The following is a 25,749-nucleotide window of genomic DNA, read 5'->3' on the forward strand; positions in this document are numbered from 1 at the left end:
GCAAACGTTGCCCTTTTGGTCTTGTATAGTCGATTGTTCTAAGGTTCACGTTCTTCACGGATGTTGTTAATTTTATAGCCCCGTCTGTTATTTGGCTGAAAGGTGTCCTCTGGGAGTGTCTATAGCTTCAAGTTAGAAGGTTGTAAGTGCTATGTTTTTCATAGCTCTTCTCAATTAATGACATATATTTACTTATTTATTTGTTTATAATCTGCCTTTCAGCTCTAAAGCATAAGTCCTGTCAAGGCAGGGATTTTTGTCTCTTTTGTTCACTGGTGTATCTCCAGAGCCTCAAAGAGTGCCTGGCACATGGTAGGTAAGCAATAAGTGTTTGTTGAATGAACAGAAATACATTATTTCTAAGATGCGATAGAATGCTACATTTATATTTATTATCCATTTAAGTTCAAATTTAAGAGTAAACCACACTGGTACAGTTTGAGGTCATATGACATGGAAAAATAATACATATTTTTAAAGACCTACTACAATTCCAGGCCCTTAAATGCATTATTTATGAGCCCTAAAACAAATGATACCATAGGTATTATTTTCTCCATTTTATACATGATAAGACTGAGTTTCCAAGGACTGAGTCATGGTCCCCCAGCCTGAACAGTTATTTGGACCTCAGAGACCTTGTTCTTCACACAGGAGTGGTGCTTCATACAATTCAGCACAGGAGAGGAACAAATGATAGACCGTACTTCAAATCTCTGCAGTTGTCATTTTACTTACAGTGCCATTAGCCCTCTACCAGGGAAGAGGTCATGCGGTGTAGTGGCTAAGAGTAAGGCTCTGTCCTCTGACAAGTAAAGCTAGCAGATCTGTATTTGCTTTGCGACCTTGGGTATGCAGTCTTTCTGAGCTTCAGTTTCCTAATACATAAAATGGGGTTGATAATAGCAACTACCCCAGAAGATTTTTGTATAGATATTCCTGTGGTCCACCCAGCCAAAGACCAGACAGGCCCATAAAACAAAATGAGGCTAAAGGAGGCACACCAGCCCAGGGGCAAGGACTAGAAGGCAGGAGGGGACAGGAAAGCTGGTAACAGGGAACCCAAGGTTGAGAAGGGAGAGTGTTGACATGTCGTGGGGTTGGTAATCAGTGTCACAAAACAATATGTATACTGACTGTTTAATGAGAAACTAGTCTGTTCCGTAAACCTTCATCTAAATTACAATAAAAAATGTTGAACATAATAAGATTTTTGTACAGATGAAACAGGACAATTTATGTAGAGTACTTAGTATTGTGCCTGGCATATAATAACTGCTCAATATAAGCATTAAAATGCTAAACCATCACTCTAGATAATTCAGTTCATCTTACATAAATATAAAGATCATGCCAAGTATCCCCTGGTGCTAATACACATTATTTATAAACCAAGACGCCACATCTGTTGTCAATTCTAAACATGGGTAAATTGGCAAAATACTTAAGAGCCCTTAAACATACTCTAAATTTTGTCTACTCTAATCAACTTACAAGTGCGATTCAATTCTAATTGCAATAATATTAATAATAGTCACTACTGGCTATTCTCCAGCTATATGTTAGACATTATACTAGATATCTTGCTTATATTATCATTAATCTTTGGATTAACTCTCAAAAGAAGGCATTATTGTCTCCATATTTTAGCTAAGGAAACAGGTTCAAAAGAATTTAATAATTTTTGTCTGAGATCATTTAGCTATTAAAGTAATAGAGTCGATTAATTTTTTTCCATTATATAGCACTGTCTCCTTAATTATAGTTCTATATTTGATTTTAAGAAAACTAAAATATATTTTTTATACATTTGATTTTAAGAGAGCTAAATACACAGTCAAATCTATTTCTTGAATGGTATCTAAATTCAGGCAGGATGTATGCAAGGTCATACTTTGGTCCTTGTGGACTTGCTTTAATTTCCTTCAGCTTCAACTTGAAATTGCACACGAACAATTAATGGTCTGTTATGCAGCTGGCCCTAGATATTGAGCTTCTCCATTGTCTCTTTGCACAGATGTAATCAATTTGATTTTGGTGTAGTCCATCCGGCGAGGTCTATATGTATAAAACCAAACCAAACCCATTGGCTTTGAGTTGATTCCAACTCAGCTGTCCATTATGTTGTTGAAAACAAGTATTTTCTATGAATAAATCATTGGCTTTGCAGAATTCTACCATGTGATCTCTGGCATTGTTTCTGTTATCAAGGCCATGTTTTCCAACTGCTGATCTTCGTTTCCTACTTTCTCATTCTAATCATCAGTAATTATCAATACAACTTGATTGTACATTCAGTCAATTTCTGACTGTAACAGTTCATGAAAATTTTCAATTTCTTCATCTTTGGCATTTATGGTTGGTGCATAGATTTGAATAATAGTTTTATTAATTGGTCTTCCTTGTAGGCATATAGATGTTAACCTGTTACTGACAGCACTGTACTGCAGGATAGATCTTGAAATATTCTTTTTGATGGTAAATGCAATGCTGTTTCTCTTTAATTTGTCATTCCCAGCATAGATGACCATACAATTGTAGGATTCAAGGTGGCCAATACCAGTTCATTTCAGCTCACCAAGGCCCAGGATATTGATCTCCGATCATTACATTTTTTTTTTTTAACTTTTATTGTGCTTTAAGTGAAAGTTTACAAATCAAGTCAGTCTCTCACACAAAAACTTATATACACCTTGCTACATACTCCCAGTTACTCTCCCCCAATGAGACAGCCTGCTCTTTCCCTCCACTCTCTCTATTTCATGTCCATTTCACCAGCTTCTAACCCCCTTTACCCTCTCATCTCCCCTCCAGGCAGGAGATGCCAACATAGTCTCAAGTGTCTGCCTGGTCCAAGAAGCTCACTCCTCACCAGCATCCCTCTCCAACCCATTGTCCAGTCCAATCCCTGTCTGAAGAGTTGGCTTCAAAAATGGTTCCTATCCTGGCTCAGCAGAAGGTCTGGGGGCCATGACCACCGGGGTCCTTCTAGTCTCAGTCAGACAATTAAGTCTGGTCTTTTTATAAGAATTTGGGGTCTGCATCTCACTGCTCTCCTGCTCTCTCAGGGTTTCTCTGTTGTGTTCCCTGTCAGGGCAGTCATTGGTTGTAGCCAGGCACCGTCTAGTTCTTCTGGTCTCAGGCTGATGTAGTCTCTGGTTCACGTGGCCCTTTCTGTCTCTTGGGCTCATAATTACCTTGTGTCTTTGGTGCTCTTTATTTTCCTTTGTTCCAGGTGGGTTGAGACCAATTGATTCCATTACATTTTTGATGACTTACAATTTCCTTGATTCATACTTCGTACCTTCCATTCTTTTTTTTTTTTTTAATAAAGCTTTTTAATGGTTGAGATTCTTTTCTTTTTTTAAATTGTGCTTTAGGCAAAAGTTTATAGCTAAAGTTAATTTTGCGTACAAAAATTCATACACATATTGTTATATGACATTAGTTGCAATCCCTATAATGTGACAGCACACTCCCCCTTTCCACCCTGGGTTTCTTGTGTCCATTCAACCAGCTTCTGTCCCTTCCTGCCTTCTCAATCTGCCTCCAGACAGGAGCTGCCCATTTGGTCTCGAGTATCTGCTTGAACCACGAAGCACATTCTTCACGAGTATTATTTTATGTTTTAGTCTAATCTTTGTCTGAAGAGTGGGCTTCAGGAATGGTTTTTCATTCTAGGTTAACAGAGTGTCCAGAGGCTTATGGCTTCCTCCAGTCTCAGTCAGACCATTAAGTCTGGTCTTTTTATGTGAATTTGAGTTCTGCTCCACACTTTTCTCCCACTCTATCAGGGGCTCTCTGTTCTGTTCCCTGTCAGGGTGGTCATTACATTCCACATTCTAATTACTAATGGACTACTGCTGCTATTATTTCTCATTTTGAGTCATGCTGTATCAGCAATTGAAGGTCCCGAAGGCATTATTCCATCTGCGTCATTAAGGTCAATTCTACTTTAAGGAGGCAGCTCTTCTCCAGCCATATTTTGAGTGCCTTCCAACCTAAGGGGCTCATCTTCTGGCACTATATGGGCCACTGTTCTAGTGTGATCCATGGGGGTTTTCATTGGCTAATTTTTGGAAGTAGATTTTCAGGCCTTTCTTCCTAGCCTGTCTTAGTCTAGAAGCACAGCTGAAGCCTGTTCATCATATAGCAACATGAAAGCCTCCACTGACAGACAAGTAGAGCATTGAGCAACACTGCTTAGGAATCAAACCTGGTCTACAGTATAAAAGATGGGAATTCTATCACTGAACCACTAATGGCCTCATAGCTAAGATTAGTGATTCTCAAAATGTGATCCCAGGGCCAAAGCATAAGCATCACCTAAAATCAACAGAATTTGTTAAAAATGCAAATTCTCCTGATTCCAGACCTACTAAATTAGAAATTCTGGAGGTAGGGCTAGAAATCAATATTTTACCAAGCCCTGCAAGTGATTCTGAATGACTGGCATAGAGTTTGTCTTACCACAGGCAATGGCAATGAGAATTCAGTAAAAATGCTGACACCATGCCAAAATACTCTCCAGTCCTTCAGAAATCTTGATCCAATGAATATCTTTTAAAAGATCCTCATAGAATGTCCCATTGCATATTATTTAAGTCTCTGGTACACTATGTATTAATCAGCAGTTCTCTGTGAAGCTGCATTCAGTTGACAAACTGCAAAATATTTATCATTTGTTAAAAATGATTTCTAATATTCTACCTTCAATTCTATTAAATAGATGAGAATCCAGAGAAATTCTTTTAAGAAGTTATCCAGGGAAACATTTATAGTTCTGCCACTCTTCTTGTTGATCAATTGTGCAAACATGAGCAGAGAGTTCATCTTATTACTATATTGACTGAATTAATTAGAGCACTTTAAATACAAAGGTGAATGCTGATTAACTTACAGAAATAGAGTCACATTTCAGGTATACAATGAAAGCTGGTGGGGGGTGGGGGGATAGAAGGAGAAGAGCGACATTGAAAGACATTTGACAGGGTAAGGTTGTATTCCCCAGACAGCCCTGTCAAGCAGCTCTGTTGACAACAAAAGGAAGAAAACAAATAAATTGGAGGTTGTGTGAATGTCACAAGACCAGAATATAAATACGTACAACATGGAGAGGGGTAAGTGCCTATAATTCGCATTCTCACACAATGTTTTAGGGCAGTACCGACTAGGTATGCCAAAATGAAAAGGGAAAAATAATATGTGAGTAAATCTCTCAGACACTGGCCCAGCATTCACTTTTTTGCCATAACACTAACCCTCAAAAAGCACCAGAGCAAGTACAATAGGCAGAATAACAAAAAAACAAAGACAAGGTGTGACAAGACTCCCAACGCATACATCTAGAAAGGGAGTTAACATTCAGGGAACATTTCAACTGTTTTAACTTCCTAACTCACAAGAGAGAATACACTTTGCTCTGTGGAGACAAAGAATATCTTTGGACAGAAGGTGGAATTCGGGACTTAGGTTTTCTCTTGATGCTACATGAATTGTAGAAATAGATACCCCAAATAGGTAAAAAGTAACAAGTGTTGTCTTTTTTATTTTTCCATTAAAATTTCTTCAAGATTTTCTTATCAATGTGATTATCCATCTGTAAAAGGACTAAATGTTAACACACTCTTACAGGCTGGTTGTCCTATTGCCCTTTCAGCATTAGTTTTCCCATTGCCACCCATTGCTCATTTGGCTTTGTGCTTGTGACACCACCTGTCAGCCCCTGCCCTGGGTGTCTGGTCCAACGAGTGCCTTCTTGAAAACCTTGCATGACTGCCGCTTTCTTGTTCCATGGGCCTTACCATACCTAATGTGAGCTTAGGCCCCGATCTCCAGGAATGTTGTTCCAGATAGGCCTGCTGGGTCTCGCTGATTAACATGAACTCCCCCTTCCCTGCCTGGGAAGCCAGAACACCATGTCTTCCTGGTGCATCCACATCCTGCCAGCTCAGGAAACAAGACGCTTAGTCTGGCATGAGAAATCTGGTTTCCTCCCATGGCCATAAAGCCTTCAGTTTTAAGCATTTGACAAATGTTACTCAGAAGGTTCTACACTCAATACCAATAAACTCTGTTAAAGAATTATAGTGGTAACATGCAAAACTGTAAGTAATAAAATGGAATCCCTCCTGCTAGGACCTCTTAAGCCCTCTTGGAAAGCCAAAGAATTAAAACATTGAATTAATTCAAGCTTTATAGCAAATACCCTATACAAAGGGCTAGAAGCAAAGCTTTCAAAAATCCACAGGGATGATCAAAGTTTCACGATTTTTAGACATGCCATGATGGACAACCAAAATGACCGGAAGTGTATTTCAGATGCTTTGTGTTCAAAAGATTCAAAGGTTCTTCATAACTGGGTAACATCCTTGGCCCTCTCCTGTTTTCCCTAGACAGTCTCTAGATGGTACAGGGCCTCCCATGGTTTCAACAGCTACACATATGCTGATGACTCACAAATCTTTATTTCCAGACCAGACCTCTTTTCTGAGCTCTAGACTCACGTGACTGAAGTTTGAGTCCATGTGGGTATCATCATTTCCACCTCCTATCTGCTCCTCCTCTTATAACTCATGTCTCATTAAATGGCAGCACCACCTACCTGGCTGCTCAGGTCAGGTAGTTGATCTCCCCGCTTGACCCTTCTCTTTCGGCCCTCACATCTCATCAGTCTTCAGAGTCCATGGGTTCTGCTTCCTACTGTCACTCAAACACACCTACTGTCTATCCCTACTTCTACCTTAGCTCAGACACTCATCATTTCTTCACACACTCAGACCAATCAACACAAAGGTCTGTTGATTGAATAAGTGAAATGCTAGCTTGTTTTCCTACCCGTAATATTGCCTCTCTCTAATCCATTCTTCAGAGCCATAGATACTGTCCCAAAAGACAAAGTTGATCATGTCATTATCCTGCTGAAAATGTCCTAGACTGAAATAAAGGCCTTTCTGATCTAGTTCCTGTCTATCTCTTCAAATATATCTTTTTCCTTTTCTTCTCTGTCGTCCTGCACTCCAGCTATAACCAGAAACTAGCCATCAGGTCAACTCCAACTCACAGTGATCCCCTGTGTGTCAGAGTAGAACTGTCATCCATAGGGTTTTTGATGGATGATTTTTGGGGAAATAGATCACCAGGCCTTTCTTCTGAGGCACCTCTGGGTGGACTTGAACCTCCAACCTTTTGATTAGCAGATGAGCGTGTTAATGATTTGTACCACCCAGGGACTCCACACACTGCAGATATAGGAATCCTTGAATGTTTTCTCTTCATTTCTCCATGTGTTTGTACCTACTAGTATTCTCTCTACCCAGAATTCCCTTCCCCACATCCTTCTCTTAGGTGATTTCTGCTTATCTTTCAAAGCTCATCTTTATCCTGGAAGTTTCCTCAATTCTCCTCTGGGTTAGTCACTCCTTCTAGGTAATTCTTACAGCAGGCCTGGTCCTAGGAATTGTGAAGTAGTGTAACTGTTTTCTTGCCTTTCTTTCCTCAGTGGACTGAGAGCTCTCTGAAGGCTGGGACTATGTCTTTTCACCTGTCAGTTGCCAGGGTCTTTCATAGGTCCTGGCTATTTTATGTCTTCAATAAAGGTCTGTTGATTGAATAAATGAAATGCTCTAGAATGAGGTCATATGTTCCTGTGTAACTTCTTGCTGGAAAGCAGCCTAGATTAAGGTTACAAGAAGCAGATACTACCGAAATGGGAAAACTTGTTCAGGCAGAGGCAATGAGTCCAATTTTTTAAGATGCTGGTCAGTTAGGCCTCATTATTGGAATGTGCCTCTTGTAAAGGCAAAGAGGAAAGTCTCAACAATTGCCAGCGTTAGCACAGCAGCCTCTAGGGACAAAGACAGTTATGTGGGAAGGGGCCCAGTCCTCAGCACCTGCAGAGACTAACAAGGGAGCAAAGGCATGTGCTTAGGGATACAATCATCCCCTTAGAGGCAGGTTCAGAAGTCTGTATCTGGTTTGTTGACAATAAAGAAAAAGGACTCGTTCTTCCTGTTTCAGTTCTGTAAATTCTTAACGTGAGGATACACAGTAAGCCCCTAAAGGTCTTATCAGACTTATACCTCAATTATGGGTTTTTTTGTTTGTTTTTATGAGGTTTAATGAAGAGCTTCATCTCTGGCTGGCAATGTCAGCCACATTTTGGCTTATCAGCTATACAAACAATTCCAGTATCATTACTTCTACATCTGCCAGCCTCTGCTGAAAAGCTGCCTTCCTGGATCCTGTTTGCTTTGTTTTCTACCCAGACCTCTCTCTAGTCCATACCACGCTCACACATTTTAATGCTTTTTCTCTTCACTGGAAATGTTATCTACTGATTTTAAACTACAGCTAGTCCTAATGATGGAAAACCCTGCAAACAGCCTGTGCTAGTGAGGAGACTTGGCTTTGGCTTCATGGCCCAGTAGAATCATGAAGAACCTCAATTTAGGAATTGATGAAGGCACAGCAACTTATTGATTGTGCATTCAAGGGGTGAACAGGATAGAAGTGTCACCTAAAAATGCTGTGTTGGCTTTGTAAGTTAACAGCTCTCTACCTTAAAGGGGATTGTCTGTGGTTTGAAGCTGGCCCTAGGGGTAGGAATTCTATTACCAACCTAGTTGTTGAATGTCTCTTAGCCATCCTTCTAACACCCTTCTCTCAGAAAAATGCGCTTACTGAAAAATACAATTCTGCTGCTTATGTACTCTATCTTAAAGTGTAGAACTTATCAACGTTTTAAGGTTTCCAAAATTGAATGAGACTGTACATGTTTTAGGAGTCCCTGGGTGGTGCAGGTGGTTAAGCCCTCGAATACTAGCCAAAAGGTCGAGCCCACCTAGAGGTGCCTCAGAATTCAGGTCTGGCAATCTGCTTCCAAAAGATCCAAACTAAACCCATTGCTGTCAAGTCGATTCCGGCTCATAGCGACCCAATGAGGACAGAGTAGAATTGCCCCATAGGGTTTCCAAGGAGCACCTGGTGGATTCGAATTGCCAACCTTTTGGTTAGCAGCCACAGCTCTTAACCACTATGCCACCATGGAGCAGTTCTACTCTACACATATGGGGTTGCCGTGAGTTGGAATCGACTCGACAGCAACAAACAACAACCAAGTGTAACCAGTTGCCACAGAATGATTCAGACTCATGGTGACCCCATATGCATCAGAGCAGAACTGGGCTCCACAGGGTTTTCAAAGACTGCTTTTTCAGAAGTAGATTGGCAGGCCTTTCTTTTAAGGCCTCGATGGACTTTAACCTCCAACCTTTTGGTTAGTAGCTAAGATCAGGTTTTAAAACTTCAGTGCATTAAAGAGAAAAACCAGTTCGACTAACAAGTTGAGTATATTTTCTCAGAAAGTTGCTATTCCTCCTGCTAGCCGCCTTTCAGTCAGGTACGTCCTCCCTGTTTCCATCAGTGACATTCAGAAACTTGGGGGTCGGTTTCTATCTCTCCCTTCCGTCAGTCATGCGATAGCCAAGATGTACATCTTTCCTCCCCATCTCTTCTCTAGATATGCCTGTGACCATCTGAGCTCTGGCCCACCTGATACATTAACCTTACCCAGATCGGTAAAATAAAATCCTGATGTTCTTGCTGCCAACCCACCCAACAGCACTGCTCATTTTCCTAAAACACATCTCTCAAATCATGGCATTCCCCTGCTCAAAAATTTTCAAGGGGGCCTTAAAACCAAAAAACCAAACCCGATGCCACTGAGTCAATTCCAACTCATAGCAACCTTATGAGGGGGCCTTACTACTTGCTAAACAATCCTACATCCCCAGATTTCCAACCTACCTTTTCTGCCCTATATTTTATTCTTTCAACTATGGGCACATATATTTGCTATTCTTTCACACTTTGTGCGGTGCTTCCTCTGTGCTCTTGCCCAGGCTGCTGCTTTCACCCAAGCTACCTGGTTTGAATCGTGGTTCCATTATTTACCAGCTTTGTGTCTCTTTCCTCATTTCTGAGGGAAGTAATAATAATGTAAAAAAATCAAACCCATTGCCATCAAGTTGATTCTGACTCATAGCGATCTCATGTGTTACAGAGTAGAACTGCTCCATAGGGCTGGCTCCAAAGGAAGCAGATTGCCAGGCCTTTCTTTTGAGGTGCCGCTGGGTAGGTTCAAACTGCCAACCTTTAGGTTCGTAGTTGAGTGCAAAATATTTGCACCACCCGGAGACCTATGGATAATAATAATAAAACACACCTGTCGCTGTTGAGTCGATTCCAATTCATAGTGACCCTATAGGGCAGAGTATAACTGTCCCATAGAGTTTCTAAGGAACAACAGGTGGATTCGAACTTTTGACCTTTTGATTAGCAGCTGTAGCTCTTAACCACTGTGCCACCAGGGCTCCATAGGTAATGGAGCACCAACTTTATAGGTTTTTGTGAGAATTACATGAGTCTATACATACAAAACTCTTAGAAGAGCCCCAGCACATAAGAAGTATTCAGTAAAATGTTGTTATTACTATCCTTTTTAAGAGCCATTTTCAATCAATCTACCTCTTTAGTGAAGCCTTTATTAGTCACCCAACTTAATGCCATTTTCTCTTCTTTTTGTACTCCTGTGAATAATATTTGGCATATAATGCCCTGTCTCAGAATTCTGTATGAAGTTGTCTTGTCCTGTACTGGACTGTAAAGTCATTGAAGTTAAGGAAACTCTATTCGTCATTATATATATTGAAGGATTTTGTATAGTGCCTGACACATTAAAAGGATTCAATAAATACAGGCTAAATTGAAATAAATGGATTTTACTCTTCCTAAAACTCTGTTCCAGAAGCCATGCTGAGGAAAAATAGCACATAAAGATAAATAAATGAAATGGACAGCTTGATAACGAGGATGCTACTGGTGAGAGACCCTGAGACTGATGTCATTGGAATGTACAGCTTGCCCTGATAACATCCCTTCTCTATGCTCATCATTGCAGGTCTGCTTAGTGGCCTATCTTGGCTTGTTTATGCTTTGTGTCTCATATCAAGTTGATGAACGGACATGTATCCAGTTTGCTATGAAAGTAAGTAGTGATTTTTTCTTTCCCTTTTATCATTGCACAGAAAGAAACACGAGTACAAAATAAATGAGTGCCTTTTAAGGGCTTGCATATCTGATTATTTCAGAAAGTTCATTTTTATACAGGCCAAAAAATGTTTTAGGAGGGCATTGGTCCAGCCCCCAAAGGTAATACTAATTGCTTTTCTTTTTTGTTTTGTTTTGTTTCTATGTCTTATGTTTCCATGAACTGGATAGGCATAGAGCATATGAAGTCTGTCCTTCAATGCCCTTAAAAGGAATATTGAAAATTCATTAGTTCAACAACACTTGGCCAGGGAAAAGGTGTCTATTATCAGTGCCCACTTCCCTATCTTGGGGGTTATTTAGAATATTTTAATAATGAAGTAGACTAAGTGTATTTCCTTTTGTAGGTGGGATCACTGAAACAGAAAAAGCACACGGGGTGCATCCAAATTATTTGTGCCAAGAGTGAGAGGGCAAAGTGGGGTGGGGTTGGGGATATGTATGGTTTGGCAAGTGTGTCTTTCATTTGCATGTATTTTTTTTCTCTGCTGGGGTAGTGCATTTGGTTACAGCCAATTCAAGTACACAGCATATTCACACAGCAAGGCAGAATTTACTCCAAACAGAGTAAAGGAGATAAACACTAAACTCGGCAATCAGAGCTAGTAGAAATCAAATTCCTACATTTTCTTGCCACTGCTGCAGTAGAGAACAAAAAGCTTTCTGTAATTGTGTGTGTGTGTGTGTGTGCAGTCACATTGTTTTCTCTTCTATTAAAAAAACAAAAATTGGATACCTTTTCATTCACTAAAACAAGAAAGCATAAGGTATAAAAGTTAAATATATTGTTTGGAAATTAAGATAGAAAATTAAGAAGTGTTAGTATATTCTACTATAATTGAAACTGTTAAAGCAGCAATGCAATATTTAAAAATCATACTGTAAAAAAATAATAGAATAAAAATATTTACATTTATTAGCAACAAAAACTGGTTCACAAAATGTATGGTATGGTGTTACATAAGAGAAAAAAACTGGCTTTTATGTACATAAAAATAACTATCTGGTGGAATTGTACTTCAACTTATGTCTTTAATCCTGAAATTTTCTCCAATAGCTAGATATAACTTTTCTAATTAAAAAGATTAATGGGTGTTGTTTTTGGGGAAAAAATGACAGAGTTAGAATTTTGGCAGGTAGATCTACACTTAAAAGTTTTACTTTTCCTGCCTGAGGGTTTTCCTTAAAAGAAGAAGGCCCGATAGAGCAGAGTTTTTTGTTTACTTTCTTGTAGAGGTCTAAACAGCAGGGCTCAGTGATTAAAAAAAAATTTCAGAAAGCCCAGCAGAAATGGTCTGTTAGATTACAGGAACTTCATTCACCAGGTGAAAAACATTCAAGATTGGGTTCATCAATATATGTGAAATAACCTTATTTTCCTGGAGATCATCCCAGGAAACAGCAGAGGCAAAAGCATCAGTTCCAGAGAGGCCCCCAAAGCCATCTCAACATCTGCACGTTAGTTAAAATAAGGAGCAAGGGCAAAAAAAAAGTCCCTGCCAATGTCAGACAGGTTGAGAATTCCCCATTAGGAAGATCTCATTAGCTACCTTTTTTTTTTTTTTTTCCCTCCTGTGACAGACACTGACAAATGCTGAGGCACTTTTCTCTTCTCCTGAAGCTGACCTTTAGTGATGCTGGCTGCCAGCTCTCGAAGGTGCACTCTATATTATCTTCAGGTCGAAAATGAGCGCTAGTCAATCTCCGAGTTTTCCAAAGGCACAACAGATTACTGCTGACTTCCCTTGTGCTTTTCACACCATTTTTGCAGGGAAGGAATAAAATGCATCTTCATGAGATGTTTCTCATCAGCATAACTACGTTTTAGTGTCCTCCATATTGGCACTCAGAACCCTGGTGATGCATGCTTAAGAGTTCGTTTGCTAACCTAAAGGTCAGCAGTTCAAATCCACCAGCTGTCCTTGGAAAGCCTATGGGGCAATTCTGCACTGTCCTAAATCGGAATGGATTCAACGGCAACGGGTTTGGTTTTAGTCGGAATCAACTGTATGGAAGCCGGTCTGGTTTTGTTTTGGTTTTATTGGCACTTTGGCCTAAACGCTGAGAATTGATGTCCTCCTGTTCAAGAACGAACCACCAGGGCGAGCAATCAGACAGGGATGGCGGGTATCATAGTAGTCTCTCTCTCTCTCACACACACACACCTTTTAGGGACAAGAGCCATGGGGGTCTTGTCTTTTCCTCTCAAGCTAGAACATCTCCGGAGCCCCTTGTCAGGCCCTTGACGCCACAGCGCGTTCACTCTTCCTCTCTTTGCTCTTTCCCTGGGCTTGGCAGGCCTTTCGGTGTAGATTGGGCCTCCTGCCTTTCCTCGTGGCCCCGCTTTCTAGGGGCTCACCTTGATTTTCAGAAACGTGTCCAGTTCATGTGCTTGCGGCAGCATTTCGGGGCACATTCCCCATGAGGACGTTTAAGGCGAAATTGCCTTGTGCCCACATCCAGGAGGCCCCTGGGCTGCTACAGCAGCAGCCTCCTGAGCAGCGCGCTGCAGAGGCGCCCTTACTTACCATTCATGCCACCGGGTAAGATAATTAAATCGAAGCAGAACCACCCTCCTCCCCAAGTCACCAAAATGCGTTAAAGCTGCAGCCGGGTACCAATTAGAGCCAGCCAGAGCCGAGCTCCCGGGCCGCGGGGCCGCGTATCCGCGCTGCGGTTACATAAGCGCGAGGGGCTTCCTGCCTCCGCCCACGCTTCCGCGACGCCGGCCCGCGGCCGCTGCGGAGCGCAAGACTGATGGGCTGACACATGCGAGACAAACGCGTCCCGAGCGGGGGTTTTATCAAGATATATTTGCTCGTATTCCCAAGGTCATCGTAAACACTTGCATTGATTGTTTATTTGTGCTGTGTAGGTAAAACAAGTCACTTGCTTTTAAATTACAGATTCTAACCCAAAACCTTGTTACTGTCAGATGAGTTAAAAGCTGTGAAGGAAAAGTGGTACAGCGCCTCAGATGTAGCCCCCAGGCTTTGGGGCATCAAGTATATATTTATATCTTAAGGTGGATGAGAAACTTGGTTCTGTGGCTCACTCCTGTTTACTTGGCCCGGTGCTTTCGCTGGGTGGGAGAAGCATAATCACCGTGTGTAAGGTTCACACCAGTATAAATTTATTCATATACAAAGGAGTTAAGGGCACAACTTTTCTTTGTGCTCTTGCTGGCTTCTAACATATTTAAGATGTTCAATTAAAACTGAGCAATCACTGTGTTTATGTAAATGTTTACACCTTTCCTACAAGCCAAGGATGCATTGTTACTGCCACATGTCAGAGTAAGACAAAACCAGTAGCATTTATATCCTAAGAGTCCCGAGACCTGGCAGCTCTTTCTGCCTGTACTAATTTATCTATTTATTTAATACTTAAGTAGTGCTACTATGTACCAGACTCTGTTCTAAGATCTTTATAAATATCAACTCATTTGATTCTTATAAAAATCCTATGAAGTACTGAAGCACTACTCTGACCATCATTCCAAGTTTACAGATTAAGAAACAGAGGTACACAGGGACATTGATTAATTTGCCCAAGGCCTATAACTATTGAGGGGACTATCAAGAGAAAAGGATTCCAACCTAGGCAATCTGGCTCCTGGTTCACGGCCTTAACCATCACCCAGTGTGGCTGTGCATTGTTGAATGGTCCTGGGAAAATCTTAATCTCTGAGTCAAAAGGTCATCTTTCAAAAAGGAACAAAATTTCCATTTCAGCAAATGGATTTTTGTGGTAGCCATAAGAGAATAATATATTTTTGCTGTGATTTGAATTATTTGAAGATTGAGACAAATTGAGACAAATACTAATAATTGGAACAAACCCTTACTTTGTGGAATTCACATTCACCAGAAGTGTACAAGGCAAGTATTGACTACCCAGACCCCCCAAAACACCCAATTCTTGCACTAAGAACTGTGTTGAGTACACTGGTCCCCAAACCTGGGGACTCTATTCGTTGCCTAGGACCTCAGGGGAAGGGAATATTGAAAGAAATGGTGCCAGTAGGGAGCCTTGATGTCCCAGTGGTTAAGAGCTCGGCTGCTAACAAAATGGTCCCCAGTTTGAATGCACCAGCCTCTCCTTGGAAACCCTGTGGAGCAGTTCTACTCTGTCCCATAAGGTCGGTATGAGTCAGAATTAACTGGATGGCAATGGGTTTGGGTTTTTTTTTTTTTTTTTGGTTCCAGTAGATGAGTCACAAGAACATTTCTTGTCCTGTAAAACAGATTTGATTGTGGTCATGCTAGTGAATACCCAGATTTTTTATCTAAATATTTCAGGCCTAGGCTAAATAAATAGAATTTCCAAGGATTTCACACTATTTAGCAGCAAAGCTAGAACTTTAATCAGACTTCCAATCTCAAGACCAACATGTAGGCCAATGGTTTATTTTCATGATCAGGAACCAACTACTTGTGGTTGGATTTGGGATGAGATTTATGAAACTGACATCAAGTTGTCATTCCTTCTAGAACTATCTTCCCCCTGCCCCCCTCCCCGCACCATCTTGGGATCCTGGTGTTCATGGACACAGCTTGTCAATCACTACATTGAATATAGTATTTTTATTATTATTAACTTGTGTTACTGGTTGACCAATCATTCTAATTTTGGCCAGCACAGTGTTAACACTACAGAAACCTCTTCTTTACTTCCTAGTCTTGTTTCAGTCTTAGTATCAGCAATTCTTGGGGTCAAAATAAGCCAAGCACGCCTTTCAGGGATGACTGTCTTGTTTGGGATTCATCTAAACTGCTTACTGCATTTACACACAAACATCCCACAATCAAACTAATAACCCACTGCCGTACAGTCGGTTCCTACTCATAGTGACCCTATAGGACAGAATAGAACTGCCCCACAGAGTTTCCAAGGAGTGCCTGGTGGATTTGAACTGCCAACCTCTTGGTTAGCAACTGTAGCACTTAACCACTACACCACCAGCGTTTCCAATCAAACTAATATGGTTGATGTATTCATGAAAAGTACCCCACATGTGTATAACAAATTAAAATGTGATAAAAGTTTAAAGATTGCTCACTAATGAACATACAGCCATTTCCATGTCTTAGGCACTCAATTTCTAAAGACAGACAGCCCTTCATTAGGGAACTTCCTGGGGAAAGAAGAAAAAGTACAGTTTTTATTAATTAGCCTTATAAATGGTCATCCAGTGTTCTTTGTAACTGGAAAGATTTTCTTCTGCTTTCTTGCAGCTGTTCTACTTTCTGCTGAGTGCCCTCGCCTTGATTGTCTGTGTGCTGGCTGTGGCGTTTGCTGCCTACCACTATTCGCAGCTCACACAGTTTACCTGCGAAACCTCTCTCAACTCCTGCCAGTGCAAACTGCCCTCCTCCGAGCCGCTCAGCAGGACCTTTGTTTACCGGGATGTAACTGACTGTACCAGCGTCACTGGCACTTTCAAACTGTTCTTACTCATCCAGATGATTCTTAACTTGGTCTGTGGCCTTGTGTGCTTGTTGGCCTGCTTTGTGATGTGGAAACATAGGTACCAGGTCTTTTATGTGGGTGTTAGGATATGCTCCCTAACAACTTCCGAAGGCCAGCAGCAAAAGGCCTAACATTCTTGCTCAAAGGTGCGAGAGAAAATAGCACACTGACTGGCCAAGGTTTAAAAAAAAAAAAGAAAAACAAAAACCATTTTTGACAATGAATAATATTCACTGGTTCTAAATGAATATTTTTATATTTTTTTCAGAAAAAAAAGAGCAATTTCTTCAGGTTTCTATAGCATTTTTAAAAATTCTAATGAGGTAAGCAAGATCCAAATAGACTCTAGGATATTAAAAGAACACTGAACAGGGAAAAAGTGGCATAGATCTATCTTTATAGCCTGGAGTTGATTCTAATACTTATTTTATCCCATAGTTATATATAATCTTCTTCCCTGTAGGTCCAGTTTGATGGTGTGAATTGGCTTTTCAGGCCCACTTGTTACGTTTTGGAGTCGCCCTCCATTACCCTCACTGTGTCTTGGAGGAGTGTTAGGGAGAGGGAAGGAGCGGAAAGACTGGGTTGGATCTCTTTATTTTCCCTGGTAGTGATGTTCTCAAGGCCTGAAATAGCTTAAAGGAGCAGAGTAGAAAAGGAAGAGCCTTTGCGAAAAGCCGAATAATTATAAACACCTGGGCTGGGGTATAAACACCTGGGCTGGGGCGGCGGCCTTTGCTGTTCAGCTCTCTCCGTTTGGCGCTCTAAGTAGATCACTTATTAAATGCTTGGATGATTGTCAGCTTCTCAAGAATTAAAAGGTGGTAGTGGTTGTATTCTTAATGATGTAGAAGGTTTCAAAATAATTACATTATGCTTCTATTCTATTGTATAAAACAAATGATTAAAACTAATTTCTAGCTAATTGTTAATTACAGTTACGCTCAGAAGTCTATTTAATGAGCCCTGAATGTACTTAGGCAGCACAGCCCATGTTAGGAGAAATTACTCTCGTAAGAGTGGAGGCCTAAAGATTCTTTCTTCTGAATGCCAAGCTTTACAAGAAGAAAAAAACAAAAAACTCAGGTTGAAACATTTATTTAAACAAAAACAAAAGCATTTGTAATGGGAAACATTTACAAAACAGCACATTTGTATTACGTTGAAAAGTATTTCTCTTGGCAGCTAAGTATTTTTGAGAAAGACGGAGTGATGCTGACACGTCCTATTCACAAAACTGTATTTAATACATTATTACATTATTGATATGTATGCACAGCCTAGAGACTAGCAACAATGTTATGAAGTCCATATTTGAGTAATATGTTCATTAACTTGGAGGGTAGTGTTTAGTTTAAGTGACTGACGTAACAAAGTACAAGTACCCTATAGTGGGAGACTTGCCTCTTTTGTTATTTTTATTATAAAATTCTGAACAATATCATTCCTTTAAGGAATGGGTCCCAAATGGAAATTCATGTAGCATAAATGTTCTCAAGAACTTTCTCTATTAGCGTGCTCTGCTAAAACCAGAAATTCAAGATAATAACTGACCTAAATTTGCCTCTTCACATTGCCTATTGATATACCTTATTAATCATGAAATTCTACCCTAAAAGAAAAACATTTCTTGTTTGCCTCAGAACACAAAGGAATTATTTCACGGATTGTGATGATAGTGGTGTCAACTTCTATACAATATAAATATCCAAACAGAAAGGGAAATGGTAAGTCAGCTGGAGGGCTGTGAATATGTATGTCCTCCAGATAAAACACCTGATTAACAGATGTTGGAACATTTTTATGTTTTGACTTGCTTTAAAAATGGCCTATGCACACGTTAGTCCCGGCCAAGAAGGCCGCTGGAGTGTAGTGGGTGAGAGTCTGGAACATAAGATTTGATCACACGGAGAAATGACACCTGTGGAACGTCAGGGGTCCTGGTGATGATCTGAAGCATACTTTGTGCTTTGTTAAAAAATCCAAGTAACTGTGAATCCATTTTGATTTTTGACAGAGTTTCCTACGTAAGGAAGAAAAGGAGAATCTGAAATGCTGTAGACTCTTCTTCAAAGAGTGGAAAACTAGTGCTTTAATGCTACTTACCATGAATCAGGCACCACTGAAAGCACACCCTGACTATCCTTAACAACTTGTGATAGCAGACACTACGGGTTTTTGTATTAGACATTTAAAACTCTAAACGGCATTAAGGTGCTCTGTGTTTTACTGGGTATTTCGATGGTAGAATAACTTTAGCTTATGTGCTTACTTTTTCTAAATAATATAACCAACAAGAGCTGACATGGTACCAAGTTTGTTTATAGTCAGAATATATGTATATATATTCAGATTTAAATTGGGGATTTTGCTATTGTGTGATCAAATCATTCTTAAATCCCTAAAGAGGAAAAAAAAAAATCATAAATAAATGGAAGAGAAAAAAAAAAAAAAAAGAACAAAAAGATTCCTGTGCTGGGAACTCACCATATATTGATGTATATAAGAACTGTGTTGCATGAATAACAAACTGTTTTGGGCTGGATTTGAAGTATTTTGGTGTTGTGTTTTGCAAATATTGAAGCTACAATAACGGCAACAGAAAAGGAACAGATACACAGCTTTACACTTAGCAAAATATTACATTTAAAATCTGACAAGGAGCCAAGATGGTGATTGTCTCTTCTAAACCATAAAACAGTAAGATTTGCGCAATCCTCCTCCTCTTCCACCTCCTTGAGGAGAATTAAATGAATCAAGACTTTGGAAAGAGGGGGAACAGTCGGGACTTGGCAGTACTTGAAATAGGAGGAATACAGCAGCCTAAATGTACAGACTTTGTAACTGAGCCCACTGGATCGGTCTGTGCCTTCACGTGACCACCATCTGTGCCTCCCTCGCGCCATCCAAATTTGTGTAGGCAGCTTCTTGGAGCCGTGCCTAAAAAATATAGCTACACCAGGGCCTTAGAAACTGTAGTTAAGTAACAGGCCTAACATTTTTTTTTTCCTCTTTGGATTAAAGTCTATATGTCTCTTCTGAGGGGTTTCCAGCTGCACCCGTCAGCTTGTTGTTCTGGAGAGAGAGCTCGTTGTATATATGTTTTCTATTCACATTCAGGACATCAGAATCTTTTAATATTCTTGTATCTCCCTCATGCATGTAGTATGACTTGACAATTTTTATAGTTTTTTTAGTAAAGGGTAGAGTAGAGGGTACTCAAGGGAGATCCTGAGGGACAATGGTGAGTGGTTATTTAAAGGCAATTACAAAGGAACTTAAAAGATGCCCTGAAAAACCAATTATTTCCTATAATGAACCATACTTTTACATTTTCTAGTGGACTCTGAACTTTTGCTATGTAGACATAAATTTCTGTAAATCTTGCTGGCAATTCATTTTTCTGCACTCAAAGAACTCTATCATGTTTTCAGATGTATACTCTATATTCAGGATAGCATGAGGAAGAATTGATGGCCAACTATAGACTCACAGTGGAAACATTCATTTGGATGAAGGCTTAGTGGTTCAGCCTGTGAAATGAATACCTTGATTCTTTTTTTTCTGATTTTCTAGTACTTTATTATCTCAAATGATTATCCCCTTCAGAAATACTGGTCTGTACTTTGGTGTTGCGGTTTCATTCGTCTGGCATTGATGGAATTGTGAATAGAAAACAACGTGTTTCCAACATGTTCGAGGTGGTTGTTTTTAAAGGGGATGTGTATAATGCAGAATTTCTTTGTTAATAAAACTTTCATAATCTCCACAGACACCGTATTTGGGCTTTAAAATGACTGTATGTTGTACATGAACTGGTGAACATAAAATCTCTCAGCTGAGTGTCTACTTGAAAGGTCTGGATTTGGAGTAGACAAGAACTAATATTCATTTTGGCTTCTTTATTCCAGTGACTCCTTCTGGTTTGGTACACTGCACATATGCTAGAAGTCAGAGTTGCAAATGTCCCCAGGCAAATAGAGTTTGAGCTGGAAAAATATTGCCAAAGGTACCTGGAATGCTGGTGCATTTACATATATATATATATATATATAAACAAAACAAAAAACTCGTTTCTGACTAGTCAATTCTGGCTCATAGCGATTCTATAGGACAGAGTAGAACTGTTTCATGGGGTTTCCAAGGAGCAGCTGGTGGATTTGAACTGCTGACCTTTTGGTTAAGAGCTGAGCTCTTAACCACTGTGCCACCAGGGCGGTTTCTCTCTCTCTATCTATCTATCTATATATGCCTAAAGACTAAGATACATGTTGCATGCCCACATATTCAATCATATTCTACATTTAATTATACAGAAAAACAGAAGCATAACACGAAGGGTTGCCACGAGTCAGAATCAACTCAGTGGCAAAGAGTTTGGTTTCGATTTATTCCATTTCAAATCTATGAATTCAAGCAACTCTCAAGCAATTTAAATATTAGTTGATTATACTGTAAGGTACAGTATTTCTTTTTGTTTGATTCAGTTAGAAACACTTGTAGAATACAAAAAGGAAGGGATGGTGATTTACGACATATGCTCTGAGCTGGATTTCCTATCCTCAGTGTTAAGGCCCTAATTTCTAGAGTGGGAAGCCTAACTACTGCTAACTGGTTGTGTGACTTTGGACAAGTCATTTAGTCTTTAGTTTTCTCATTTGTAAAGTGGAGAAAAACATAACTGCCTCACAGTGTCATGAGGAAGGTTAAGTGAAATAGCACTTAGCAAAGTTACTGGCTTGGAGAGGGAGCTTAGTAAACATTTGGTTTCTTCCTTCCTTAGGTAGGTTCTACATAGTCAATAACCCAGAGATCTGTGACAATTCTCCTCATTGATGTAGTCTCCTGGCTCAGCCTTGCTATTCCCTTCTGTGACTTCCTTTTTTTCTTTCATTATTATCAAATTGGCCCTCAAACAGAAATTCTACTTTTAAGAGAAGAGCACCAACTTTTATTGAGGATGGGCATATAGCACATGGAATTATGTGCTGGTTGAACGCCAGTTTGTTGATTTACACATCTGAATGCTTCTCAGATGTGACCATCTTCTCTCCCTTCTTCTCCCAGGCAGAAGTAGAACCTGAGGCACTTCTCCTGATTTTCATGTAACGGCTAATATTTCATGTACAGAAGCATATTTAACCCCAACTTTTAAGATAAAAAAATTTACAGAGCTTTTGTACATTACCAGTCCACCATAAATTAGATTGTGATGTACAGCCACTTGCTTATTTAAAAACCAACCAGCAAGCACTCTTGGTATGCTTGATTTTGTGTAGGTCGTGGATTCTCATTCAAGAATCATGAAATCTTTATTTTGAATGTGGTCAGAAATAACAAATGGAGCTTCATTCTCCAGGCTGAATATGAAAGCACTCATATGAATCTTTAAATCTGTGGCAAATTTAATTATTAAAATTACACAATTAGCCATTTTTTGCCTTTATAGAGTCTACCTTTTTGTTCATGGTAAATTATTATATATTTTTTTCATTTGACACATATTTTTCGTAGTATGTGACTGATCATCACTCAAAGTATATGACTAATACTGGATATTGTATCTTTTAAATTTCAGATCTTAAGCAAATGAAAATAAAAGAAATGTTTGGAGATTCTCGATAAGGCTGAACTTTAATATTTTGAGAGAGAGAGAGAGAAATCACATTTCAAATTTGTAGGCAGCCGCCAGCTTGGAGACAATTCATTTTTTTTTCCCAACAAATACACGCACACATTCCAAAGTATGGGTACTTGTTGATAATATTTTTTGTTTAGGAAAGTCATCTTAAACGTCCTTTAATCAAAGAGATTTGGGTCATATATTTACCATTATTCTTGGGAAAAGGCAATGCTCTAGCAGTACTCCTAATGCAAAGCTTTCGACTGAGATATGACATCTCCCATTTAACAAGGCTCTCTGACTGGGAAGAATGAGGAGGCCTTGAGAGTCATTTGTGGAACTTTGGCTTGTGTTTCCTCTTCCATGTGGATACCTCCCCGAGAGGGAGGCTGGGGCCCCTGAGAGGGGGCCAGGGCCACCTTCTGCTGCCAGGAATTGTGGAGGAGACTTGGGTAATACTCAGTGAGGGTGCTGAGCAATGAGATGGCAGTGGGCCCTCTGGGGCCCCTGAGCCTGGAGACTTGGGACTGTACCTGTCTTGCTCTGGGTGTGGCGCCTCTTTTGCCCTGTTTGACTTCTTACCCAAAGCCTCCTCCCTAGGAACTCTTGCTACGTTATCTTTGTCTGAGGGGCATGATTGTAGAGAGCAAGGGGATGCCCTCCAAGGACCTCAGGGGCAGGGGCACTTGTGACCAGAGAAGATGACTGTAAACTTGTAAAATCCATCCCCAGTTGGTCCCCCTGCACTACACCTTCCAGGAGATGTGTTTATTAGACCATCCGTCACTCAGGGCATGCCTGACAGTGATGTGCTGGTCATAGTGAATTGTCAAAAATAGAGGAACCACAGCCTGAAAATTATGTGATTAAAATTGTCACTAACCTCAATGGATTATTTTTAATTCTCTTTCACTCGGGATGGAATTAATTTAGTCTTTCAAAATAGACAATGTGCCCTCAGATACTTTTAAAAGCAAGAATAGACTCTTTAGATTTAATTTTTTTTTTCTAGATTGCAACAAAAAGATTATTAATTTGAAAAAAGAGAGAGAGCTTCCTTTATTTTCCATATAGGGAAGCTTAGGACTTGGGACGTTGAACTTGGCCTTTTAACCTTCGGCTGACGACGTGCACTCAGGCAAATGTAGGGAAGAGTGACATCATGAGTATATTTGGGGGCTGGATGAGGTGACCACAAGTGAAAACTTGGGTTCCATTTTGCACGGTTTGGCCCAGAGTAATAGTAACCACCTTGGCACAACACTCATATCCACTCACCACCAGGTTTTAAAGTCCCTTCAGGCATCTCTGGGTAAAATCACCAAGAAGGCCATATCCACTTCCCTAATTTATATATGGAACCCTGATGGGACAGTGGTTAAGAATTCATCTGCTAACCAAAAGGCTGGCAGTTTGAATCCACCAGTTGCTCCTTGGAAACCCTATGCGAAGTTCCGTTCTGTCTTATGGGTCACTGTGAGTCAGAATCAACTCGATGGCAACAGGTTTTTTAATTTATCTCTCTCTCCTATCCTGGGCTCGCTCTCTCCAAGCACATCATTCCGCAGGAAAACCTGGCCTTCACCATCCCCTGTCCAATTTCTATGAGAGGTCCCTGGGTGGAGCAAACAGTTTGCACTCAGCTACCAACTGAAAGGAAACACTAGTGGCATAGTGGTTAAGTGCTATGGCTGCTAACCAAAAGGTCGGCAGTTCGAATCCACCAGGTTGTCCTTGGAAACTCTATGAGGCAGTTCTACCCTGTCCTATCTGGTCACTATGAGTTGGAATCAACTTGACAGCAATGGGTACCAACTGAAAGGCTGGCAGTTTGAACCCACCCCGTGGTGCCATGGAAAAAAAGTGCCTAGCAATCTGCTTCTTTAAAGGCTTCAGCCAAGAAAACCCTTTAGAGCAGTTTAGGTCGCCATAAGTTGGGGGCTGACTTGACAGAAGCCGACCACAACCATCACTAAGGTATTGTTAACTCAGTTACTAGCAGTTAAAACCTTAAATTCAGAGATTCCTCATAAATAATGTTCTCATTTTTGTGAGATGTTCCTAAAGATCGAACACTTTTCAGATCCAGAGAAATGAGGCTATGATGGAGGCATGGTGTCAGGGAGCAGAGACCTGCCTAGCAGCCCCTCAAACTTACCCATGTAGGTAGCCACCTACTCTGTCTGATCAGAAGCATCATAGAATTTCCGAGCTGGTGGGACTCAGCATTTCCCATCAGCCCCAGCTCTGACCGTGGCTTGGGAACCTGAGTGGCTCTGCAGCTAAAGAGGCTGCTGGTTACAGCTGAGAAAATCTCTACTCAAACTGGTTGACTGGTTGAAGGGCAGCCTCCACGGGTCAGAGAGAAAGGATTTTTCCTCCCGTGATTTCAGAGGGCATGTTATTGTGGAGGGCAGCATGAATAAGAAAAGGGAAGAATTCATGCAGAAACTCACTTCCCCAGTGCCCAGCTCCCCAAACATTACTCGTGACAACTCACCAAGGTTGACTAACTTTGCTCAGACCCCGGGCTCCTCTATTCATCCCACACAGAACACCCTCAGACACTGGTTTGGCTTCACACTGCAGCCCAGAGGAGGACGTGTCAGCCAATACACAGGAAAAATTCTCATTTCATGTGGAAAAGGTCCCAAATAGTAACTTCACAGGGTAAATTGTTTTTTTTTTTTTTTTAATTTCCAAAATGTGTTTTTCCCCCAGAGTCCTTGAGCACAGACCTGCGGTTTTCTCTCCCCTGGGTTTTACAGTCCATCTGCCTCAACCCAAGAGACTTGGCTCTGAGCCCCCTGAGTCAGAGTCTCGGCTGGTAGCTGAACCCAGGAAGCCCTGGCCCCACGTCTCTCCCTGGAACCACCAGACCACACAGCCTCCTGTGCTCAATCCTTTGGCTAGATGTCCTGCCTCCTCTTTGTTTGGAAAGAGATGTCTTACGTAACTCTGCAGCTTACTAAATGCTCCATTGTCTTCCACTTGAGAGAGCTCAAAATAACTCATTAGTGACTTACCATTTATCACAAAGATAGAATCTATTACCCACATATCCACAGCCCTCATGGAGCTGGCCTCACCTATCTTACTTAGATCAATATTCAACAGAGACTTAATGACTTTGGGGAATTAGAAGTTCAGCACAAGGTGCAGGAAATACAAAGGCTAGTTCACGTGTAGGTCACAGTACTTGCTCAAGCAGCACATGGAAGTCATTTGTAATTCCAGACTGAGACAGGCATAAACAATTCTGATCTGATTATTCTCTTACTAATCTGATTTTGATAAACAGCTGATGAAAATGAAAGGTGTGTGGTCACCAGAATAGAGATACCCAGGCGGTGAAATCAGTTGCTCTTATCTCACTGGGCAAAGATTTATTTTGAGGCTCCTATTTTATTAATAGCCCACGATGCCAAGAACCATGATCACTGCCCTAGTTTGAAAGAACCTTCTGAGAAGAATGATAGAAGCCCATTGGGTAAGATCTTCTCTCCCATTTTTATTTTCTATGAATGTCTGATTAGCCCTATTGG

General features: G+C 40.5%; 1 protein-coding gene across 2 annotated transcripts in view; it reads left to right on the plus strand.

The window, feature by feature from the left end:
- SSPN (sarcospan) overlaps positions 1-20,602 on the plus strand; it is a 42,902-nt gene extending 22,300 nt beyond the window's left edge. For both annotated transcript variants that reach the window (XM_049882685.1, XM_049882684.1), the window contains exons 2-3: positions 10,961-11,047; positions 16,347-20,602. In XM_049882685.1, the coding sequence (XP_049738642.1) occupies positions 10,961-11,047; positions 16,347-16,712 (453 nt within the window). In that variant the 3' untranslated portion in view covers positions 16,713-20,602. The remainder of the gene's footprint in view (positions 1-10,960; positions 11,048-16,346) is intronic.
- Positions 20,603-25,749: the final 5,147 nt, after the last annotated feature.

This window comes from Elephas maximus, chromosome 4 (assembly GCF_024166365.1).
Source record: "Elephas maximus indicus isolate mEleMax1 chromosome 4, mEleMax1 primary haplotype, whole genome shotgun sequence".
NCBI classification, from domain to species: Eukaryota; Metazoa; Chordata; class Mammalia; order Proboscidea; family Elephantidae; genus Elephas; species Elephas maximus.